Genomic DNA, 22537 nt, shown 5'->3' with positions numbered 1-22537 from the left:
CAGCCTGAAAGAAACCAATTCTACTCTTAACTGAGACTCTCCAGCAGGAATGGAGAGGAATAGAGCTGGGTCATTTCACGTTGTTCCCAGTGGTTTTGGACCAATTTTCCTTTCCCGCTTTGTATTCTCTTATTCTGAATAGCTGATGTGCTCAAGGAATATGTTTTTCCATATATTACATAAGTAATGGAGGGTGTAGCTCAAAACAAGGCTGGCTGACCTGTCCTGGTTTTGCCCATGCTCTAGGAGGCATCCTGATGAGAACAGGCAATATTGGCATGTCCAAGCCAAAGCATGTTTGGAATGTAGTTCTCTCCTGTGGTTGTGTGAGTTGTGATGGCATTTCATGCTAATAACCAGCTGACTTCCCCAGCTTCCTTTTATCGGAGTAAGCAGAGATGCATTTTCCTTCCTTGGAAATGCCCTGCACAACATTCATTGCAAATTTAACTTTCTTTTCTTTATGTCCTCTTCCCAGCAGGCCACTCCTAACCTCCTGTAGTGGGGAGAGAAGAGGACATGGAGTGAATGGAGGGGGGGGCCTGGGGACTTAGTGTTGCCAGGTGTGAAAATGAAGGATGTGTATGTAGGGTCAGGTTGAGAAACTGAGATTTAAGCATGAAGGAGGTTAGCTAGAAGCAAAATACAGATTATTCAGGAGAGTTATGGAAGCAACATACTTCTCCCCAAAAGGAGAGGACGAGAACATCCAAGTGAGGCCACTCACCTCACTGAAATGTTCCTCAAGCAGAATATCGTCACCTTCAGTATGCATGATGGGAGCTGAAATGGCATGTTCCAAGTCGTAGCCAAACCATAGCTTGTTTATAATTGCCTGCAATAAAACAAATCCCACACTGACTGACTGGAGATCTTGAATATGAACGTGGGTCACATGTTGCCATCCTCCACACTGGTGTAAAGCCAGACCAGCTCTATTGTAAATCATAGAATCACAGAATGGTTTGGGTTGGAAGGGACCTTTAAAGGCCATCTAGCCCAGCCCCCCTGCCAACTAGATGAGGTTGCTCAGAGCCCCATCCAACCTGACCTGGAGGCTGGGACATCAACCCCCTCTCTGGGCAACCTGTGCCAGTGTTTCACCACCCTCACTGTGAGAAATTTCTTTTTTATATCTAGTCTGAATCTGCCCTCTTTCGGTTTAAAACCATTACCCCTTGTCCTATCGCTACAGGCCCTGCTAAAAAGTCTGTCCTCATCTTTCTTATAAGCCCCTTTTAAGTACTGATCCTGCAGGATGGTACAAACCTGGACTGTAAAAGAGGCTGCACTGAGTCAGACCTGAAGTCCTACTAGCCTAGTCTCCTGTCTGCATGGTGACCAATACCAGGTGCTCAGGACAAGTATAAGAACAGGGTGAGCACAGAATGATACTTCCCAGAATGCTCTCCCTGAGCCAAAGTGGTGTCCTTAAATTCAGCAGCCACTGAGGGATCCTTCTGTTGACAGTTGTTCTTTCTGTTTTCAGATCAGGTCCTAGCATAGATTCCTTCCCATGCTTCTCTCCAGCTGAAGAAAGATGAAGAAAAAAGTCCTCTTTTTTCCTCTTGTGGCCTTATCTACTTTCATTTCTTGATTGCCGAACAAGATGTTTGTTACACTTCATGCTTTGGCAAGCTCTTTTTCATTAAGATTTGTTACTCTGTGTGTATGTGTGGTGGTTTTCTGTTTTTCTTGTTCTTTCCATCACATAACTTACCAGTTTATTTTTGGGGCCCCAAGGTTTTGGGCAATACCTCTCTTCCTAGTAACTAACTTCCTTAACTTGCTATTTGATTATGCTAATTTCTTCCCTTTCAAAAAAGAATTGAGAGAGGCAGCTGCCACTTGCCACAGAAATGCTAGAGGCAAGACGGTGAGGATAGACTGAGTCTGCAGCAGGCCCTCTTCACTGCTGCCTTCCACAGAGCAGTACTAGCAGCAGCAAAGTAACTGTTTTGTTCAGGACAGCGTGTGCTCCCCTTTGCTCAGCTGGAAGGTGTTACTGCACGGTACCTCTTTACTCACCATAGCAGTAGCACTGATAATCCAGGTGCCACCTGCTCCCCCGATCACCAGCATGTCTCCTGTCTTGGAGATGAGAATGGAAGGCACCATTGCTGAGGGAGGCTTCTCTCCTAGGGCAGAGGGAGAGCACTTTATTCCTCCCATGTGGCTGTTAAGGGGGTTAGAGGGACACACAGGTTTACCTCACCCTTCTTGCATTTCCCATGGAAAAACAAGCTGCTGCTCATTCCTCAAGGAGTTCAAGTTTTCCAGAAAAAATAGCTTCCTTGTGCTGAGACTCCATCTCACAAGAAACTGGAGCTTTATGGCACAGGCTAAGGAGGAAGCATCTCTTGGTGCAGGACGGGGCACCCTACAAGTATTCAGGACTTGCTGCAGCTCATTCAGCCCAGCTGAGGAACCATTAGCAGCAATCCTGCCATTGCAGTACCAACGTTCCCTCTCTCGGCAGACCCAAGGGAGATTGCATCAGGGATAGCTTAGCTTATTTCATGGAGCAATGTCTCTGCATCAACCCTGCTGCGTTACAGAACTCAGTGTGAGCCTGCAGCATTACTGACTGTGCAGCAACTATGTACTTTTTCATAGATGAGCCTAAAAAGTCAGCAAGTTTGTTCTAGCACTAGTTTCTTCACTTCTTCCCTCCCCTCCCTATCAATTAGCTTCAGGTTTCTTTTTATTTTTTTAATCTCTGATTTCCCTGGTCAGAAACCAAAACTTCCATGTCTCCATGTAAGGGTATATGTGAGCAGACACAGACACACTACAGGGCTTTATCCTTTTTTAGTCTGAAAGAAACTTGCTCTCATCCAGACCTAGGAAAGGAAAGAGTACCTGCAGTTTACAGCTAGTCCCTGCCCCATTGTACACAGCCTGCATAGCCACCTCCTGGCTATGTGTTTTATTTTGAGGGTGAGAATGCTCACCTGGGTTAATGCTTCTGTTTGCTATGCAGAAATCAGCAAGTTCGTTGTTTAAAATGATCCCAGTTTGGTTGGAATACACGAAGGAGCCAAACCTGCAGGAGGGAAAGAAGTAGCCTTTCAGTGCCCAGTGCTCTCCTGTTGTGGCTGACATTAACTGAACATAGCACCCTGCGGGTTACCTCTGTCTCCTCCCAGCCTTAAACTGCCCCAGCCAGGGTGTCCAATAGGTGTTTGTGCTGCAGTGCTGGACCCAGAGATAAGCTCCCTGTTACTAGTGGATGTGGGGATTTGCCCAACCCACAGAAACTCAGCAGAGCGAGCTCAGCAAGTTGTTACATCTTTGTGAATTGTGATGGTCCTTTGGGCTGATGCTCAAAGACCTTTGCTGTCACAGGAAAAAGGCATTCATGAGCAAGAGCCTGCCTAAATCAGTGAAGCCTGAGGGTTTTGTATTTCTGGCACACAGCCCTTGCAGGTACCCTGTGAACCTCATACATGGCCTATGTGACCCAATTACCAGCCCCCTGGCTACTCACGGGTAGTTGATGGTGCTGGTGGCAGACACGGCACTGCCATCTGCAGCGAGCACAGAGATGTGGCTTGTGCCCTTGCTTTTGTATCTGTGGTTGTAGATGGAGCCCAACAAGTTGTAATGGTTGAGTGGGTGGTCGCCACGGGCATCTATTCGGCTTCTGGTAAGCTCAGCAATCTTGTCAGACAGCATGGTCCCCACAATCACCTGCAATCACAGCAAGGACACTGAGCTTCTGTCACCAAAGCACAGACACGTCTGTCTTTGGGCACAAGAAAGCCTGGGGGATTCAGCCCCAACAGTCAGAGCTTGGGGACCTGCGCTGGCCGCATTCAGCCCCAGCCTGAATCCCCAGGCCACTCTCATCACAGAAAACTGAACAAGCTCAGTACTGAGGCACCTCAGCACTGGCATGAGCATGTGCACATCCTTTATCAGGCAAGTGAGCTCCAGCCTACAGCTCAACAGAAACTGCAGAAAGAGTGAATGGTCTAATCCTGCCTCTGCCTGGGTGCCCTGAACAGCATTGCTCTTGACTCACAGTTCTAAGTATTTTCTTTCCTTCTGTGGCCTCAAAGCAGGAGGGTGTCAGAGCACTGCATTCTGCTGGCAGGCTGGATAGTCTGGGCAATAGGTAACCTGCTTGAGAGCTTAGTACACAGACTAAAATGAGTCAGTGACAATGCAGGTTTTAAAAAAAAAAAACAGGAAATGGACTTGTGTGCTTCCCCTCTGTCAAGCAGCAGTGTAGAAGAAGCTGCCAGTGCTGTGGGTGTCTGCGGCTGCCCCTATGCACCATGCCAGCTCACCTGAGCTTCGGAGAAGGCTGGGTCACTCATAAGGGGTTTTAGCATATTGCCAAACTTCAGGGCCTCTGCAATGCGATGGTAGGCTTCCACCTTCTCCTTGGATGTCGCAAGTGATGCTTCATGGAGTTTATACTCTACAGAGCAGGAGGAAACAATTTTGTTAATAGATCCAAGGCAGTGTTTTTTCAAGAATTGTAAAAAAAAACAGTTGAAAGGAACCTCCTTTTCCCATCCCAGTTCTTACCAAGTTTCCCCTATGCTTTAGCAGGATGTGGGCACAGAAAGAACCAAGTACTAATTTTCGCTGTGACTTCAATTCCTCTTGAAGCCTTGGGAAAATCGTGTATCCTTTGGCCTTTGCAGCAGCTATGGTGATGCTGATCCACTGTAAGAATGAGCCAGTTCATCATCCTGCTGCATAGCATGGTCACACTGCTGCTTTGGGGCCCATTCTGGCTCGCCAACTCCATTTCTGCCCATTACTTTTCTACTGCTCTAGAGCAACACTCTTTGCAAACCTCTTGCTGCCCCTTTTCCTTTAGGAATTTACCTTCTAATATCTTGAGGATGAACATGAGCACAGCACCTCCCATGGGTGGCCCAGGAGAAAACACTGTGGTGTGGTTGTTCAGGGTGACGTTCAGAGCTGAGGACACCTCTGCTTTGTATGCCTGAAGGTCCTCCAGTGAGATACTGGACCCTTCAACAGAAAACCAGACAGGTAGCCAGCATTAGCACATTAGCTTTGACTAGGTGCTATGGGCTGGCTACATCAGAGCCTTGTAAAAAGCCATCCCTGCATACTCCAAATTTCTTCCACCGAGCACAGCACTGTCTTCATGTGTCCTCATCTACTGCCAAACCCCAGGACATCACAAAGCCTAAGGGAGGTGGAGAGGCCAGTGCATGAGTACTGTGGGTGAACGGTGGAGCAGTAGGTGGATCTCAGCCCTGCTTCTGGGCCCGAGTTATAAGAATTGGGGAAAGATGGCCCCTTCCCATGCCAGGTACCACCCCAAGTGGCAAGCAAATGGCATGTGTTGGCTTTCCCCTGGTACCAACTCGCTGTTAGCCAATTGCTGTGAAAAGGCCTGTCTATTAGTGTTAACTATAGCTGTTACCTACCAGCCTTCCTAATGTCCTCCACCAAGGCCCTTCCTATCTCTCCCTCATAAAACGCTGTAGCTCCATTTTCTGCTACAGCTCGCAGTGTTTGCTGCAGTGCTGGCCACTTGAAGGTCTCTCCATGTTTCAGAAACCTTTGACCGTCACATATCAGCGGGCTGTTAAAGAAGAACATCCATCAGTTTACAGAATGTGCTTATTTTGCCCCCAGTGCCAATCTCTTCTTCCCACCCACAGCTGATTCGGTTTATGCATGTTGTACACTTTCTCAGCCAGTGCTACACTGCAGTCTACATGGAGAGAAGTCCTTCTCAGCTGATTGCTTCCCATAGCACCAGGCACTCTTTCCCCAGACAAAGTTTCCTCCATGGGACCTAACACTTTGACCCTGGCTCAGGCCAGTGGGGCTTCTCCAAACAAGTGTCTGCTGTAGGGCCCTGCTGCCAGGGGACAATTTCCACACAGATGGAGGCAGGCCACATATAGCTAGCTCCTCCTCATGAGCAGATGTGCTTAGCAGACAGTTTTGCTCTGCCAAGCCACTCTAAATTACAAAAAAAAAGTTGCCAAGAGAAAAAAACATTTTTTAAAAAATCACTTCTGTTATTCTCTCCCTCTGCACAGCAAGTATTCACTGAGCACAAGCTGCAGCAGCAGTCTGTGCTCCATGTCAGAGGAAGGGTCTGAAGCTGAGGCAACAGCACTCCTCTGTCCTAGTTTCGGCTCAGATGGAGTTGCTTTTCTTCCCGATAGCTGGTATAGTGCTGTGTTTTGGATTTGGGATGAAAATAACGCTGATAAGGTACTGATGTTTTCAGTTGTTGCTAAGCAGTAGGCAGGGGGTGCATAGGAAGCTGGGAGGGGACACAGCCAGGACAGCTGACCCCAACTGGCCAAAGGGTTATTCCATACCATATGATGTCATGCTCAGTATATAAACAGGGAGAAGTGGGCCGGGGAGGTGCTGCGGCTCAGGAACTAACTGGGCATTGGTCAGCGGTTGGTGAGCAATTGTGCTGTGCATCACTTGTTTTGTATATTCTTTTATCATTATTATTATTCTATTTTTCCTGTCCTATTAAACTGTCTTTATCTCAACCCCTGAGTTCTACGTTTTTTACAATTCCTATCCCACTGAGGGGGTGCAAGCGAAAGGCTGTGTGCTTGTTTTAGCTACCTGCCGGGTTAAACCACAACATCCTGACACCACAATTTAATTAATGGGTCTTACCACAGCCTTTTTCCTGGACTGGAGAAGGCTGGGTGATGGATCATTTTTTCCATAACTGGGGAAATGACAAGTGGCTCTGAAAGGAGCTTGATGGTTGGTTCAAATAGGGCTTTCCATGGTAAGCGGCCATATCGCTTATGGGCTTCCTCATACCCTCGAAGTTCTCCTGGTACAGCAATCCAGCGGGAACCTGAAGAGCAGAAGGGCAGTGTCACACCCAGTAAGTCGTCGGCTTGTGCGTTTCACCTCCCTGAAAGCACTCCAGTGGAAGTGTGGATTTGTAGAGGCAACTAAGGCTTCTAAAAGCATGCTTGGTTTTTTAATTTCCTTCTTCTGTTCACATATTTCTTCCACTACCTAATAGAAGGGGTATAGAGAAGCTAGAGCCAGACTCAGAGGTGCACAGTGAAAGCACAAGAGGCAGCAAGGCACATGTTGCAACAGGGGACACAGCAGCTAGACATAAGAGAAAAAGCAGTCATGCAGAGCCTGGTCAAACACTAGAACAAGTGAAACTGTGAAATTCTCCATTTTTGGAGAAGCTCAAAAATGTGACGGGAAAAGGTCCTGCGCAGCCTGAGCTGACTCTGACATCACCCTGCTTTGAGCAGGAGTTGGAGCAGAGACCTCCAACTGTCCCTTCCAACCAGAGTTGTTCTTGATTCCTGTTCAGGCTCCTATTGCAAAGATAAGAACATCTCTTCCAGGAAGAGTGCCTGCTGCCAAACTGGTAACAGCAAATGGACATGGAGCCTCCTCAGATCGGGGTGAGGTGGCAAAGAGGTAGCTGAGCTAAGCTGGGGCCCAGCAACACAACTCCTGATGCTGCCAGGTTGCTTCCCCAATGTAAGGACATGGGCAAGCCCACTAGATTAGATAGATTGATTTCTTTTGTTTACAGAAAGTCTAAGCAGCTGTTTCTCTGTACAAACTGCTGGAAAACGAATGCTTTGGGAAATCTGGTCTTGAAATGCAGACTTCCTAGGAAAAGAAATTACGTTGTGATTTCTCCCCACACTCTGCTCCTCACACCCTTGCTGGTCAGGTTGGCAATGTTACTATGAAACAGGACTTTTTACAGACCTAGTATTTTTTCTTACTTCTGCAAAAGTCAATCCAGGAAGAGCACGATCAATTAAATAAAACTTCAGATAAAATCAGCAAGGTCCTCGGTTCCCCCACCCTGAGCTTTGTGCACTGCACGCCAGGAGGGCGCACAGCCTTCGTGGCCCAGTCTCTGTCCTTACCAATGGGGAAACCAGCAGCACAGCCAGACAGTAAATTGTGCGGAAACTCTCGTGGGACTGTCTCGCGGGCATTGATCACCTCGACTGTTCCTAGAAAGGAGAAGAGGGAAATGCATATAATTGTGTTCCTGAAGCAGGTAAACATCACATTTCAGCCAGCTGCGAGCACTGCACAGCCTGCTAGCCTAGAGCCTGTGCTGAACTGCCCTGAAGCCTTTTGCCAAATGTGTCAAGCACACTGTCGGGGCCAGGCTGCCGCCGGCACACACTGTCGTCTGCTCCCATGCTTTTACTTAGAGTAAAGCAGTGCCTACCTAGAGGCAATGAAGGTACAGGGACAAGGCCAGGGCCTGTCTCCAGCCAGTTAAGGTGCCCCCCGCCAGGGCTCCTGGGCCTGGGATGTGGGCTGGGACGTGCTGCTTCACATCTGATTCGCAGGTTCCTGCACTTCCTCTACAGGTGGGACATCAGAGACATAACATGAGCCTCATCCCCCTTCATGGGCCATTTTCCAAGTGATGGTGAGGCATGTCCATCATGTTTGTAAGCACGATGGTGATACTGAAAGACCCTCTATGTATCAGGAAGCTTGAAAACAAAACAAAAATCCACTTGTATAGACTTGTATTTCAGGTCTAGCCTATTGTTTCACCTCCTTCTCTGCCTTGTATTTAACTTTTCCTGTCATAGGCCACAGAGCCAGCTGTGTTGCAGGAGCCCACAGTGCTACCTAGTGTACCAAGCACCTGAGCTGTGCATGGCCATTTGCGGCTCTCTGCAGCAGGATAATTCAGGTAGCAGAAGGAGACAAAGTTACATGGCTCTGCCAAAAGCAAAAAAAAGAAAAACATAGGTGTTTTGCCAGATTACGCTATTGCATAAGATACATCCAAGCATTTCCAGACTCGTGACTCTGTGAGACTACTTGGCACAATTTTTAAAATTACAATATTGTCTTCATTGTTGATTTTACTATTTAGATCTATAAGCTCTGGGGGGTTTGGGGAGCCAAGGCAGTTAAAAAAAAATAATTAAAAACATAAAAGCAAGAACACAATACTAGGGGTTAGGCCAAACACAGAAGGGCTTCCCAGCAGGAACTGAACATTGCTAGATCTAGATTTCTGAAGGGAAGACGCCTCTCCTGGGAGAGTAATTTGCACCACCACTTTGGGGAGTCTTACCCACACCAGCAGGCACTGCCTGAGCTCTGGTGCAGGATGAGCCCCTGAACTCCCAGCCCAAGGGCTCAACTGAGCCAGCGACAGCCCCATATTGCTGCGCTCGTTGCCAGCGGCTCCTGTCTGCCTCCATGGCAGCCCAGTGGCAGCTCAGACAGCACTGCTCACACCTTGCTGCACTGTCAGCTACGTGACTTTGAAATATAATTTGCGATTGCTTTGGAGGGGGAAGGAAGAGGAAAAGTCAGTTCATTTTAAACCCAAAGCTCCTTCCCCAACTGCATGTTCTTGCTGTGAAAACATGCACTCCCTGTAACGGATGCTTTGGATTAAGAGCAAAAGCATGGTTTGTCATCAGAGGATGCAGCTTTTATATTCAAAAAATTGCTCTGAAGGTACATAAAGGATTCTGACTTCTCCACAGCAGCTGGGTGTCTGCAGGGAGATGGGGCACCATGGAGAGGCCAGGGCTGGCCCATACCTGTGCTGGCATTATAGATGGTAAATATGACCCCACCACCTAGGCCCGAACTCTGAGGATTCATCACCGAGGTGCAGATCAAGCCGGCGATGGCAGCATCCACAGCTGTGCCTCCGCTTTTCAGGATGTCCCTGTGGTAGAAATGGAGGAAAAAGACAATGTTAAAATCCAGGGATAACAGAATGGAGGACCCACAGGAAAACGTTTCTCTGGGGCACTTGCAAGGCAGCCCCAGCTTGATGAGAGCAGATAGCAGTTGGAGAACGCTATTGGCATCAGTGTGGGGTGTGAGAGCGCTGAAAGGCACCTTCTTCTGTTGGAGCAAGAAAGGAAAATTACTGGGAAAAAAGGGAGAGCCTGCAGGAGGAAAGAGCAGCCAGGGGTCAGGCCTGTGTGAGGCTTGTCTTCCTCTGGGCAAAGAGTGATGGGACAGAACTGCAGCTGCTCACAATTGCTGTTGAAAAAAAGGGACAGCAAGGAGCTCCCAGATACGGAGGAGGCTGCTCTCAGCAGAGGAGAGAGCCTTCCACTTGCTGGGAACCAAACAACTGATTTCTAGCTCCTTACCTACCATTCCCAGTAAAAAGGCATATGCTGGTCAACAGGACAGAGGCACTGAAGCAGGAATGATGGGTCCACGTGAAGCAAATTCCTGAGACTTAACATGTCAATTAGCACAAAATTCAGGCCTTAATTCATTGCTTCTACAATGTGCCTTCCTGGGCTTATGTGATATTAGCACAAAACTCCCACCCCCTCCCTGTATCCCCAAAGGCAAAAAAACCAAAACAAAAACCAAAAAAGCAAAAAAACTCCAAGCAGGAAAAAAAAAAAAAACCCTCAACTGTTTCTACCTAGGCACAGCCACACCAAAGAACACACAGGCATTAAGGCAGCCTCATGCTGTTGACAGCAATGAGTTTCTGCTAGAGAAACGTGTCTCAACAAATGCTTCCTTCAAGCACAGCTGTAAAAAAATCTTTTCCTTGCAGTGGAAATGTGGTGGGATGGGGTTTCCTTGCACAGCCTGCCAGTAGCCAGTACTGGTATTTGCTAGGAACATTTCTGACTTAGCAGGATTGGGGTATTGCTTAGATAAGGCAAAGCCAGAAGGGAAAGTGGAATAGTTCATTAATTGGAGTGCAACTACTCCCAGAGGCTGTGACAGGAACACAGAGCACGTATAGGCGCTGCTGTTTATTTTACATGCATTGGTGTGGCTGGGACCTCCTGGGGCTGGGAACAGGATGCTGCCAGCAGGCACACCGATTGTGGCTTTCCTTTGTTTCTGTAAGTGCCTTTGGAATCACTGCCTGTAAGGAAACAGCATGTGAACAAGTGGGGAGAAAAGAAATGTTAGGGAACCACCAGGCTTTCTGTTTGGGGTCTGCATTGCTTTTAGCCTGCCAGTAGCAAGCTGCTCCCTGGCTGTAGCTCAGAAAATGAAGACTGAGGCTCAGGGTCCCCCATTCATCTCCTTGCAGCAGGGGTAAGACTCACCACACGAATGTCCCTGTGTGGTCTTTTTCTGAAATTGAAGCTTTTTAAGTGCTAACAATAGAAGGGAAGGACACAAGGGCTTAATGAGAAACTGAGTTATACCTGCAGAAGGCCCAGGAAGCATGGTAGAAAGTTGGGGAAGGAGGGGAAAGGACCGCTTACAGTGGCCTAGGACAGTGCTCCTCAGAGCCCCTGATTATGGGCTGTAAGGCAGCACATGTACAAAGGCTGGTGCCAGGGAAAACCATAGTTCTGAGATAATTTGCAGTGAAAAACAATTTTAAAAAGAAACTTTGAGATTGTGTGGTATTCATTTCATAAAGACCTTAACATGGAAAAATCAGACACATTTCTGTCATTCTCCCAAAGCCCAAAAAGCAGCAGATACTCACCCAACTTCCCAGACACATTCACAGCTGTGTAAGTGTGATGTTGCACATCTCGTACTACCTCTTGTCCAGGAACCCCCCTGCCACTCTCCTTCCAAAGCTGGTGCCGTACACCCCTCACCACACCCCCAGAAACACTTGTGCCTGGAAGAGCACTCCCTGATGAAGATCCTTGTCCCCTTCTTGTGTCATCTGGTGATGGTTGTCTACGTACTCCAAAAGATGAGCTGTTCCCCCACCACTGATCTGCACTAAGCCAGTATGCTCTGCACTGGAACTGCATTAACTCAGCATGCTCTAAAGGGTGACCACAATTAATCAAATTATTAATTTAATAATTGTACACCTAGATGGCCTGCTTCTGAATGATGCTAAGATCTTTTGTTGTTCCAAGTATTTGTTTATAAAAGCAACATTGTGAGCTAAATACCCTTTAACTACTGCAAATGCAGTGCCATACGCACAAAGCATACAAAGTTGTGAGTTTCCTAGCATGACCTAACGCTCCCAGTTAGACACAGAGTCAGGATAACACAAGCCACTGAGATCAGGGAGGACAAATGAGGTCTCAGTCTCAGCAGAAAAGGTGTATCTGACTGCTAAAGAGAGCTGCAAACTTCTCCAGGGAGCTGGCCTGTTGGCAAAAAGTACACAGATTTCCTGACAGCGTCAAGAAACAAGTGGGAGGAAGATGGGCACTGGCCAGTGGAGACGACTTCAGCAGTGCTGCCAGGATGGACGCATCCTGTCTGGCATGGCCAAGGCAAATCAAGTGCTTATTTATGGACACTGATTACTCCAACCTGCCAGTCCACCCAGTAGTTTCCAGATGGGTCATGCCCAAGACGCTGACATTGTGCACGCCTCAGGAAGGCAGGCAAGCCAGAGATAGTCGTTACTGTTCCTGCTCTGTGCCTAGCACAGTGACGCCCTGATTCCTGGCTGTGACTCCTTGCTATTAACGCAATATAGAGCAAAAATAACAGCAGCAGCCAACACAGAGACACCTTTTCACAGAAGAGCAAAGCATGTTTTGCTTTGTCCTTGGTCACTAGCCCTCATTATTCACATATTGCAATATAAACAAGGTGACATGAAAAATGGAATTTCCAGATAATCCAAAAGTTCTTTCCATTCCTGTCTGCTGTGTCTACATTGGTGGCAACTGTCGCTGTCACCTCTGGTGGTAAATACCACATCTAACAACACACAGTCAAACCTGTTTCTTGCTCAAGGAAAGGAGGGCTTTCCATTTGCCTGCTGCCTTTCAGTGAGCACCATGGGATGGAGAGCTAAGGCTTTCCATCTGTTAGCATGGTGTGTAGCATCTGAGACCATCTCAGTATGGGATGGGCTGTGTGATGCTGGGCATGGCCCTTTGCCTGCTGCTTCTTTGGGGGCAGGGGTTAGGGAGAAGGGGAACTGAGATTTCTCCCCCAAACTAGGCATTATCTTGGCTCTTCCCAGCCTGGCAGGAAGCACTTGCAGCCCCAAGGCTCGCAAACGAATCTTGGAGGGCTCACACACCACACTGATGTTGTTTCCCTGGCTCTGTGGGGGTGCATGTGCCTGCCAAGTTTTTCACTTGAACCCCAGCACAGGAAGTGTCCCATGACACAGGACTGGCACGATGGTAGCTAAGGGAAAGCAAGCCCTACAGTCAGGCTTTTAGATCAAGCTCAGAAACAACTATACCCAGTACAGGTAAAACCAAATCCTGATCAGGGTTATTAACAAGATTTCTTTTGAGCTGCTTTGGTCTTTTACCCAGGAGGCCTGATATGTGTCCCCCATCATCAGTGCAGGGTCCAGGGCACACAGCCATTCTATGTTATCTGCAGCCTGGCCCCCAGTCTTGACAGCTTTCCCTCCAGCCTCTCTAGAGGATGAAACACAACAAAAAAAACCACTCTCTGAGCTGGCACTTGGTATACCACACTCAGCTCCCCATGCCTGGCTCACCCACTTTCAGCCAGAGCCCTGCCACTTCCTTGGAAGTGATGCCTGGGGAATTTAGGGCTATTACATCTTTCTCATCTAGCTAGACTGGCAGAGTACACCCTGTCCCATTAGGTTGCTTCCTTTATATGGATCACTGCTACAACTAGCTTAATTATAATGCAAAACCCTGGAGACACACATGACCCCTCAATCAAAGTGTGGTACCTTATCAGGTCTCTCTAGAGACATCTCAGTGCTACAGCTGACAAGATCTGATAAGAACATGTTTTGTCCTATATCCTTCCTGCCACTTAGTTTCAGCTTTAGGGCTTGGCCATTAATGGAGTTTCCTTAAGGCCAGGAGCAGAAGAGGATGTTAACCACCAAGTCCCGCTCCAGCAGCAGCAAAACAGGGATTCACACACACACACACACACACACCCCCCCCCAGAAGGGTGAATGATGGCACTTCGCTCACACAGTTCTCACAGCAAAGATGGGCTGTGCTGGGCTGCAGACCAAGTCTGCTATTCTGCCCTAGGCTAGAAGGAGCCCTGCAGCCATTTAAAATACACTGAAAATGGTGAGGTATTAAATTATATTGGGGTTTTTTTCCTGCTAAAGAAAGCTGGGGGCTGAGAGGAGACCATCCGTTATATAGAAGCTGCCTGTTTAAGATTTATGAAGAGCAAAAGCAACAGCTGTTTCTGTAAAAAAGGGTCAGTTGCCAAATTTAAAACTGTTAAAATACAAGAAGAAGGGAAGGCAAATCCTTTGGGATATGAACATTCTTCAGAAATGTTGCTGGCCATCACTGAAAACAATTTTTGCAGCAGATTCTCTGCCTAGAACTGGGCTTCCCAGGACCGCAGACATTTTCTGACTGTTATATTCTCACCCTCCCCACCACCCTGTCCCCCAGGCGGGTGTTTGTTTCAGAAGAAGTCAGTTCCCAGGGTTTATGCTAGGCTACACTGGAGAAGTGGGATCAGAGATGACTGCTGGGCCGGGCCAGGTCAGGTCACTGCAGTAAATCCCACCTCTGGGAATGAGCACTTTTCCTAAATCTCTCCCTGGCCTTATGCTGGCTCTTGCTTCTGCCATTTGGAAAACAAACAGATTCAGAGCAGTGGATGGCAGAGCTCAAACAGCACATTGGTAGGTAGTATGAAGCTTTAAACGTGGTTGATGGAAAAAGCCTCTTCATTGCCAGGAGGGAACAAGTGGCTCAGAGCTGGAGGCAAAGGTGGGTTTGGGTACCACTCCCTGGCAGGGAAATCACCTCCTGTCTCCTCATGGCTTCCTGACATGAGGACAAATTACTGAGGTAGACTTTGGTACCAAATCACAGAATCACAGAATCATTAGGTTGGAAAGGACCTTCAAGATCATCAAGTCCAACCATTAATCCAGCGCCACCATGTCCCCTAAACCATGTCCTGAAGCGCCACATCCACACGTTTTTTGAACACTTCCAGAGATGGCGACTCCACCACCTCCCTGGGCAGCCTGTTCCAATGCTTGACCACTCTCTCAGTGAAGAAATTTTTCCTAATATCCAATCTAAACCTCCCCTGGCGCAACTTGAGGCCACTTCCTCTTGTCCTATCACTAGTTACTTGGGGGAAGAGGCCAACACCCTCGTCGCCACAACCCCCTTTCAGGTAGTTGTAGAGAGCGATAAGGTCTCCTCTCAGCCTCCTCTTCTCCAGACTAAACAACCCCAGTGCCCTCAGCCGCTCCTCATAAGACTTGTGCTCCAGACCCCTCACCAGCTTCGTTGCCCTTCTCTGGACACGCTCCAGCACCTCAACATCCTTCTTGTAGTGAGGGGCCCAAAACTGAACACAGTATTCAAGGTGCGGCCTCACCAGTGCCGAGTACAGGGGCACAATCACTTCCCTACCCCTGCTGGCCACACTATTCCTGATACAGGCCAGGACGCTGTTGGCCTTCTTGGCCACCTGGGCACACTGCCGGCTCATGTTCAGCCGGCTGTCAACCAGCACCCCCAGGTCCCTTTCCGCCGGGCTGCTCTCCAGCCACTCCTCCCCAAGCCTGTAGCGTTGCATGGGGTTGTTGTGGCCAAAGTGCAGGACCCTGCACTTGGCCTTATTAAACCTCATACAGTTGGCCTCTGCCCATCGATCCAGCCTGTTCAGATCCCTCTGCAGAGCCCTCCTATCCTCCAGCAGATCAACACTCCCACCCAACTTGGTGTCATCCGCAAACTTACTGAGGGAGCACTCAATTCCCTCATCCAGATCATCAATAAAGATACTGAACAAGACCGGCCCCAGAACCGAGCCCTGGGGAACACCGCTTGTGACCGGCCGCCAGCCGGATTTAACGCCGATCACCACAACTCTCTGGGCTCGGCCATCCAGCCAGTTCCTCACCCAGCGAAGAGTAAACCTGTCTAAGCCACGAGCCGCCAGTTTCTCCAGGAGAATGCTGTAGGAGACGCTGTCAAAGGCTTTATTAAAGTCCAGGTAGACAACGTCCACAGTCTTTCCCTCATCCACTAGGCGAGTCACCTGGTCATAGAAGGAGATCAGGTCGGTCAAGCAGGACCTGCCTTTCATGAACCCATGCTGGCTGGGCCTGATCGCTTGGTTGTCCTGCAGATGCCCTGTGAGCACTCTCAAGACCAACCGCTCCATAATCTTCCCCGGTACAGAAGTCAGGCTGACAGGCCTGTAGTTCCCAGGATCTTCCTTCCGGCCTTTCTTGTAGACGGGTGTCACATTGGCAAGCCTTGAGTTAACAACTGCTCAGACTCTCCTTTTAGCCTCTTATCCCTCTTCATCAAAGTGGTTAGCTTCATTCAGGGATGAGTTTTCTTCCAGCGCAGGGTCCCTGTCTGGACCAGACACCTGTACAATACTGCTTTCAGTCCCCAGTCTCCAGCAGTAAAACCATTCACAGCAAAAGATACAACCTCGTTCAGCACCGAGAATTGGGAACTGATGGCTAAGAGCAAGTCTAGCACAGGACCTGCCAACAAGGATGATGACACGCTAGAGGCTTGCTGAGATCGCTCACTTTCTGCAGGGAGCCAAAGAGTTGCATAAAGATTTCAGAGAGTCCAACCTTACACAGCCCCAGAATACGCAAACGCCACCTCCAGAGCTGGAAAACCCAAGCCCGAAGATGACAGCTGAGCACAACTGAAGAAAAAGAGCAGCAAACAGGGGCTGTGAGTCTGTCCCCTATCTCCTGCTTGTCCTAAAAAATTACAGTGCTACACAGTTCCTTCATTGACTCTTCCTTCACAGCTGAACTATCAGTGAGGGAAGCAAAAGGCCCCGAGTCATTTTCCCCAACCCACCATCTCACTTGTTAAAAGATAAGATTGCTCTTTGCGCAAGAGGTTCAGTTCAGTTATTCTCAATAAGTTCAATTAAAAGTTCTATTAGGAGCGCACAAAGACTCTGTCTTAAACAGCAGCATCTTAAACCAACAAAGTATCATGTAATGCCCCAGGAATTCCATTATTGCTAATGACAACTCACAGAGCATGTGGTTCAGGTTTGGTTTGGTTTTTGTTTTTTTTTTTAAAGGAAACAAGATTTTTTAATTAAGTAATATAAGTAGGTCAGATTAGGTGCTGCTTTTAGCTTCCAAGACTTCAGGCACCGGACCAGTGCGATTGGTTTCATGCCCATCCTGCACTGCAGGTTCTCTGAGCATCCCCCGCATGGGTTCCCAGGATCTTAGGGAGCGGGGGGATTTGCAGGATGAAAGGAGAGGCTGCAGGGGGGCAGCCCAGGGTCCCGAGGATCTGCAGGGTCAGTGGGGGAGAGGAGGGACAAACTGTCACTGCTGAATCTCTCTGTGGTGTGCCTTTAGTGACTGGTTGCAATGACTCCTGCCCTCACCAGTGGAATGGGCAGGCAGGCTGACAGGTTCAATTACAACATGTGGTTTTCATTTGATTGTAGCTTTGCCATACCCAAGCCACCAAGCCTAATTTTTTTCCCATGGTGCTGTGGAGGTTGCTCTTTTCCTTTTGTATGTTTCCACTAAAAGCATCCAGCAATTACCAAAAAATTAGACTAAGGAAATTTGTTGGTTTACCTTATTTTACTTGTTTGAAGCTCCTCTAAAAAATTTGTTAGGAGCCTTTACAGTGTGCAAGTACAAAGCCAGAGATGTAGTCTGTCTCCAGTTCAAACAATTCACTCTAATTTGGCAAAGCTGTTTGCTTTGAGGAAAAAATAAAACCAAAGTGATCATTAAAAATTTTGATCATATTGATCATCTCATTTTTTAAACTTATTTTTATATATACAAAAATGTGTATGTATGTTGTCATCAATGAATTAACCAATCTCAGTAGATTAATACTCCTGTGATTTCTAAGCAATGATAGCAGAAATGAGCCTTTTTCAACCCTGAGCTGCAGAGTTTAAGCACAGCTTCATCGAAAAAACTGCATCTGGTAAGCCATAGCTTTGGGGCATGGAAACAACAAGGAAATTATTATCCTTAGTGTGCAGTGCTCCTCAGGCTGGATCACAAGCAAGGAGAGTGGCCATGTCCTGCTTCAAACACAAAGGAGATGGGAGAGGAGTGAGGTGGCTGAGCTGTGGAAGTAGGATCAAGGCAGAAGAAAGCCCGTAAGAGTCAAGCAATTTGGGAGCAGGGGTGAGGGTGTTGTGTTGGTAGGATGAGAAGACCGGAACTAGTGACTGCACAGGCTCAAACACCAGCACAGGGAGATGGGTACATGTGGGAGCAGCCACAGAACTGGGGGTGAGGCAGCGATTAGGCAGAAGAGAGACAGCAGCAGCACGGGTAGCAAAGGGGCCAGCAGGGACTCGGCGGCAGCAGTACAGGTCCCAGCTCTTGTACTGTTGGGAATCTTGCCATTCATGACTGCTCACCTAACTGCTCAACTCTCTACATCATGCCAAGTCCAAACAGCCAGTGTAAAAATTTGCAAATGTTTGTGTAACTGCAGAAAAAGAGTGAAGACCTAAATACAGTCCTTAGTAAGAAAAAGAAAAACCCAAGGTTAATTATTTCTTCTTGTTTCCTCTCTCCTAAGGCACATGATTTCGGGAGTTTAATTATTTTCGAACAGCAGAAATCAAGCATTCTTGTAATCTCAAAAACACTCAGTTGACTGGTTAGGCAGTGTCCGGGAAGGAGTTGAGGTTGTGCATCAAGGGATGCTTGGCTTTGCCCAACTCTCACTTTGTTGGTGAAGTTAAGTGGCAAATGAAGCAGCAGCTCACAGGTGGGGACATCAGGGCCTAATGGCTAAGACTAGTCTGAGAAACTGGATTTTATTACTACTTCTGTGACAAAATTCCTATGTGATGCTAAAATCTTGTTCAGCAAAGATAGGCAGGAGGTCACTGTGTCCTACTCAGCTCCTGGTGCTGCCATCAAGACCTCTGGGTCAGGCTCGAGAAAGCCCTTCACCCTGCACAGTCACACAGGAGGTCAGTGCGAGATGGACCCCGAGCAGCGCAGGTTGCTCTGAAAAGCAGAGATCCTGGTCAAAGTGACTCTGATGTGGCATCTATGGAGTATAATTGCCATGCTAGACTTCCTTATTCATACCAGTGAGATAACATCATTTTCTCACTTCCCAGACTGCTATGAGAATTAATTTAGTGGTGACTGTGACATGCTAATAGCTAAGATCTAAAATACTACATACAGATATAACAGCACAGAAATGTCTAGGAGAAAATGAACAAGGTCACATGCAGTACAGAGCATGCACTAAGCTTTCCCCAAAGAAAAAATGTTCCTTTCTTCCAAGCTACCACTGTGGGCCAGTGGGAACAGAGAGAAACAGGACAATGACAAAGAAAAGGGCAAACATTATACAAAGCTTCTGACCACAAGCTCTGTTGCAGATGAACATTTTTATAAACAGATATAAGATCTATTACAAGAACATAAGCAGATAGCTCAAGCAGAGGAGTTTGGTTCATTCCAAGTACAAGGACAGCATGAAATGAGCACAAAGGTTTCCAAGAATGGCTGGAGGTGAAGGATACTGGGAAAAGCAGCAGACAGCATGTGGCAGTAGGGGAGTAGACATACCACTGGGCAGAGAGTGAGTGGTGTAGAGCCAAGGTGAATGAGAAGAATAGTCTTGGCTGGGGAGAACCAGGGGGCTTGGCAGGAGAGAGCTGATAAATTTGGAGCAGCATGACATGATGTCCAGATGCCCCAGACTTTGGAAAAGGGGGAAAAAATGTGTGATGGGAAGCTGGAGCAAGGGCAGAATTTTGTGGGGCTCATTGGCTCATTGGGTTTGTAGGAAATCTAAGGTGGTCTGTCAGACTGGAGGGACACCATAGACCTTGTCAGCAAGTGCGCTGGAAGCGCAGCTACAGCAATGGTTGAGGTTATGGAAGCAGGCGGAGCTTCTTGTGGAGAGAAGGGAAGGAAACAGATGACAGCCCAGCAGCAGTAGCCTGATAGCCAAAGCTTCTCAGTTGGCAACCTGATCACAAATTTCTGTGGCTCTCACTTCAGTGCCTTCCAGCTGATTCTACACTACTTCAAGTTAAAAATTACAATAGCTGCAAAACAAGTGCTGTGGTTTTCCCAGCAGATTCTTTGAGCAATCCAGTAATGTATTTTTCTCTATTTCCATTAATACGGATTCAAAAGATACTTCTACCCTCTGAATAACTAACCTGTGGCTTAGCATAAAAAAAAAAAAAATCTCATCCCTTGACATATGTGCAGACACAGTACATATTCTCTAACTACTCACACACGCTGTGTTAGCACATCATTGCAAGAACCACATGTGCGACATGGCAAGCAATGGCACCATGTCTTATCTCACTCCTCCAGCCACAAGGTAGAGCACACAGCTCCAGCATCCAGCATCACATGTACCTTGTGAAGTTCCATCCTTCTATTTTCATGTATACAAGCATTTAAGAATTGAAGTAACAGTAATAGTGAAATAATAACAGAAGAGTCAAAGAGAGAAGTTGTTACACAAACCGAAGTGTTACAACCTGGGCAGATAGAGAATTTTTTAAACCTACATCTTTCCTTCCAAGTGATGTATGTATGTCTTTTGTATTTATACTGTCCGGTCTGAATTTCAATTAAATCTGCTCTTTTCTTTACAATACAGAGTGTCTTTCTTGATCGCACACACACCTGCTGCAGGCTTCAGTCCAGAAACACACACCCTAAAGGCTGGGATGCCCAGTCCCCCTTACCTTCTCAGCCTGCCTGCCCTCCTTGCCTCTGCTGAAGCTGAGCTGCACCTCCCTGCTAGCTCTTCTCACTTCTTCCTTACTTCTAAGCCACTTATCTAACAGACTTACCACTGTGAAGCAAGCAGTTAATTTCCTGCTTCCCCACTTAAACACAGCCTTGCATTTGTATACTATAAATATTTACCTTCCAAAAGGCCGAGGATTTGCAGAGTTGCAAATTTTTGTGACATTGGATAATAAAAATAAGCATCAACTACAGAGGCAGGGCTCCATCTGCTCTCTGAGCTGCTCCACTGCTGATGGAGAGCACCCATGGAGCAGCATTGCTGCTCAGCCCCAGAAGCAGGGACAGGGCAGAAACCCAGCTTGCTCCCGTAGTTAGTACACGTACCTGCCTGTCAGTCCGAGTCCATGACATATGCAACACGTAACCTGAAAAACCACAAGGTCTGTGCACATACCGGCCGATGACAGAGCAGGTCTCGGTGTCAGCAGCCACAGCACCGTGCAGGTAGCGCTGAGGACCACACTTGGGTTGAGTCAGGATGACCACGAGTGCAACAACCACCGCCAGCACCCCAAGGGTCAGCAGCACCAGACAACAGATCTTCCCTGTAGACATGTCTATTCCTATGCCGCCAGAGGCAGCTGGGAGGCTTTTACTCCTTTTGCGAAGGCGCCTGCTTTGCTCAGGGTGGAAGTAAAGGATCCCGGCAGTTTTGGGAGGGAGGTCTCACGAAGTGGGCTCTGCTCCCTGCGACTGAGAGTTACTCTTTTTAAGATTAAAAGCTGCTAAAAGGAAACGGTATACTCTTTCTTTCCTTCTCTCTTATGTGTGCGAGCCTTTTCACTCTCTTTTATAAAGTAAACTTTCTTCTGGCATATCCACCATATGCCTTTTTTTTTTTTTAAAGTCGCTGATGAAAACATTTAACACATTCACTGCTGGAGCACTTCAAATTGAAATCTCTACACTGCTTATTGGCTTCACACAGCCTCGCCATCTTCACATTCTTGCCACACAGAGCAAATTACCAAAGGCAGCCTACATGGTGAATCACTGGGAAAATTACAACATCAATCTTACACAGCAAACTTGGGGTATTTTCTTGCCATAAGACTACTCAAAGAAGTAAGAGCTAAATACAAAATACAAGGCTGGAATCTTCATATTTACTCTTACTTTACCTTATAGTTTATTATAATCTTACTTATTTCTTACTTTTTTCATCATTAAATCTTGCCACAGTCCACATCATACATCTTCTGTAAAAGACCATAACAGAATATCTTGTATAAAACAGTACGCCTCTGCACTCCTGAAAAATTTTAGAGCTAAAATCTCTGGGGTCCAGCCTGTATCAGTCAGCAACCACAGCACCTAGGAAGTGAATGGCTGCTAAATAAGACCACATCTGATTCCCAACAGAGCAGCAATCAGCAGCATGAACTGCTACGCAGTGCCACTGGCCCCTGCTAGCTCTTTAAGAGCCTCTTAACTATACAGTTCTCCTTGCACTTAAAAAGTTAAGGATACGGCTCCATATTTGCTTGCTGTCATTCTAAAAGATGTTATCTGTGATCCTTTTCCAGCTACATTTAAGAGAAGGGGAATTCACCTGCAGAGATTTACACCTGTATTTCAGTACACACTTTGAACTTGTACCCACTAAGCTATCTCATAGCTAAGTAATACTATTTCATGTATCATATCTCAAGAAATGGATTTGATAGACTAGACTGTCCATTTTCTGTAGTTGTATCTTCCCGTAAGGTTATCTTGGGGAAGTGAGAATAGTCCAAGAAAAATAAATGGTTTTGTCCAAGATAAAACCATAGTCCCTGGGGAATGATTTCTTGGTCTCCACAGCTCCGTCTGACTTGGCTTGTTACACATGCCAAGTATATTCGCCTCCACAGCTCTAACGTGACTCTT

General features: G+C 47.3%; 1 protein-coding gene across 1 annotated transcript; it reads right to left on the bottom strand.

Annotated features, from left to right (window-relative positions):
* Positions 1 to 349: 349 nt before the first annotated feature.
* On the bottom strand, positions 350 to 21883 carry GGT5 (gamma-glutamyltransferase 5; the record flags this gene model as incomplete). The annotated part of the gene is made up of 12 exons (XM_082007562.1): positions 21063 to 21883; positions 9561 to 9691; positions 7899 to 7988; positions 6652 to 6841; positions 5421 to 5578; positions 4846 to 4995; positions 4296 to 4429; positions 3491 to 3693; positions 2955 to 3046; positions 2029 to 2138; positions 728 to 835; positions 350 to 496 (listed from the first exon to the last, which is right to left on the bottom strand). Exons 1-12 carry the CDS (start codon positions 21221 to 21223, stop codon positions 350 to 352), a joined length of 1674 nt encoding a protein of 557 aa, XP_081863688.1. The 5' UTR covers positions 21224 to 21883.
* Positions 21884 to 22537: the final 654 nt, after the last annotated feature.

The sequence above is a fragment of the Phaethon aethereus genome (genome assembly GCF_964289735.1).
Source record: "Phaethon aethereus genome assembly, chromosome: 17".
NCBI classification, from domain to species: Eukaryota; Metazoa; Chordata; class Aves; order Phaethontiformes; family Phaethontidae; genus Phaethon; species Phaethon aethereus.
Note: the sequence above shows the minus strand (reverse complement) of the source record. Positions and strands in the feature narration are given on the sequence as shown.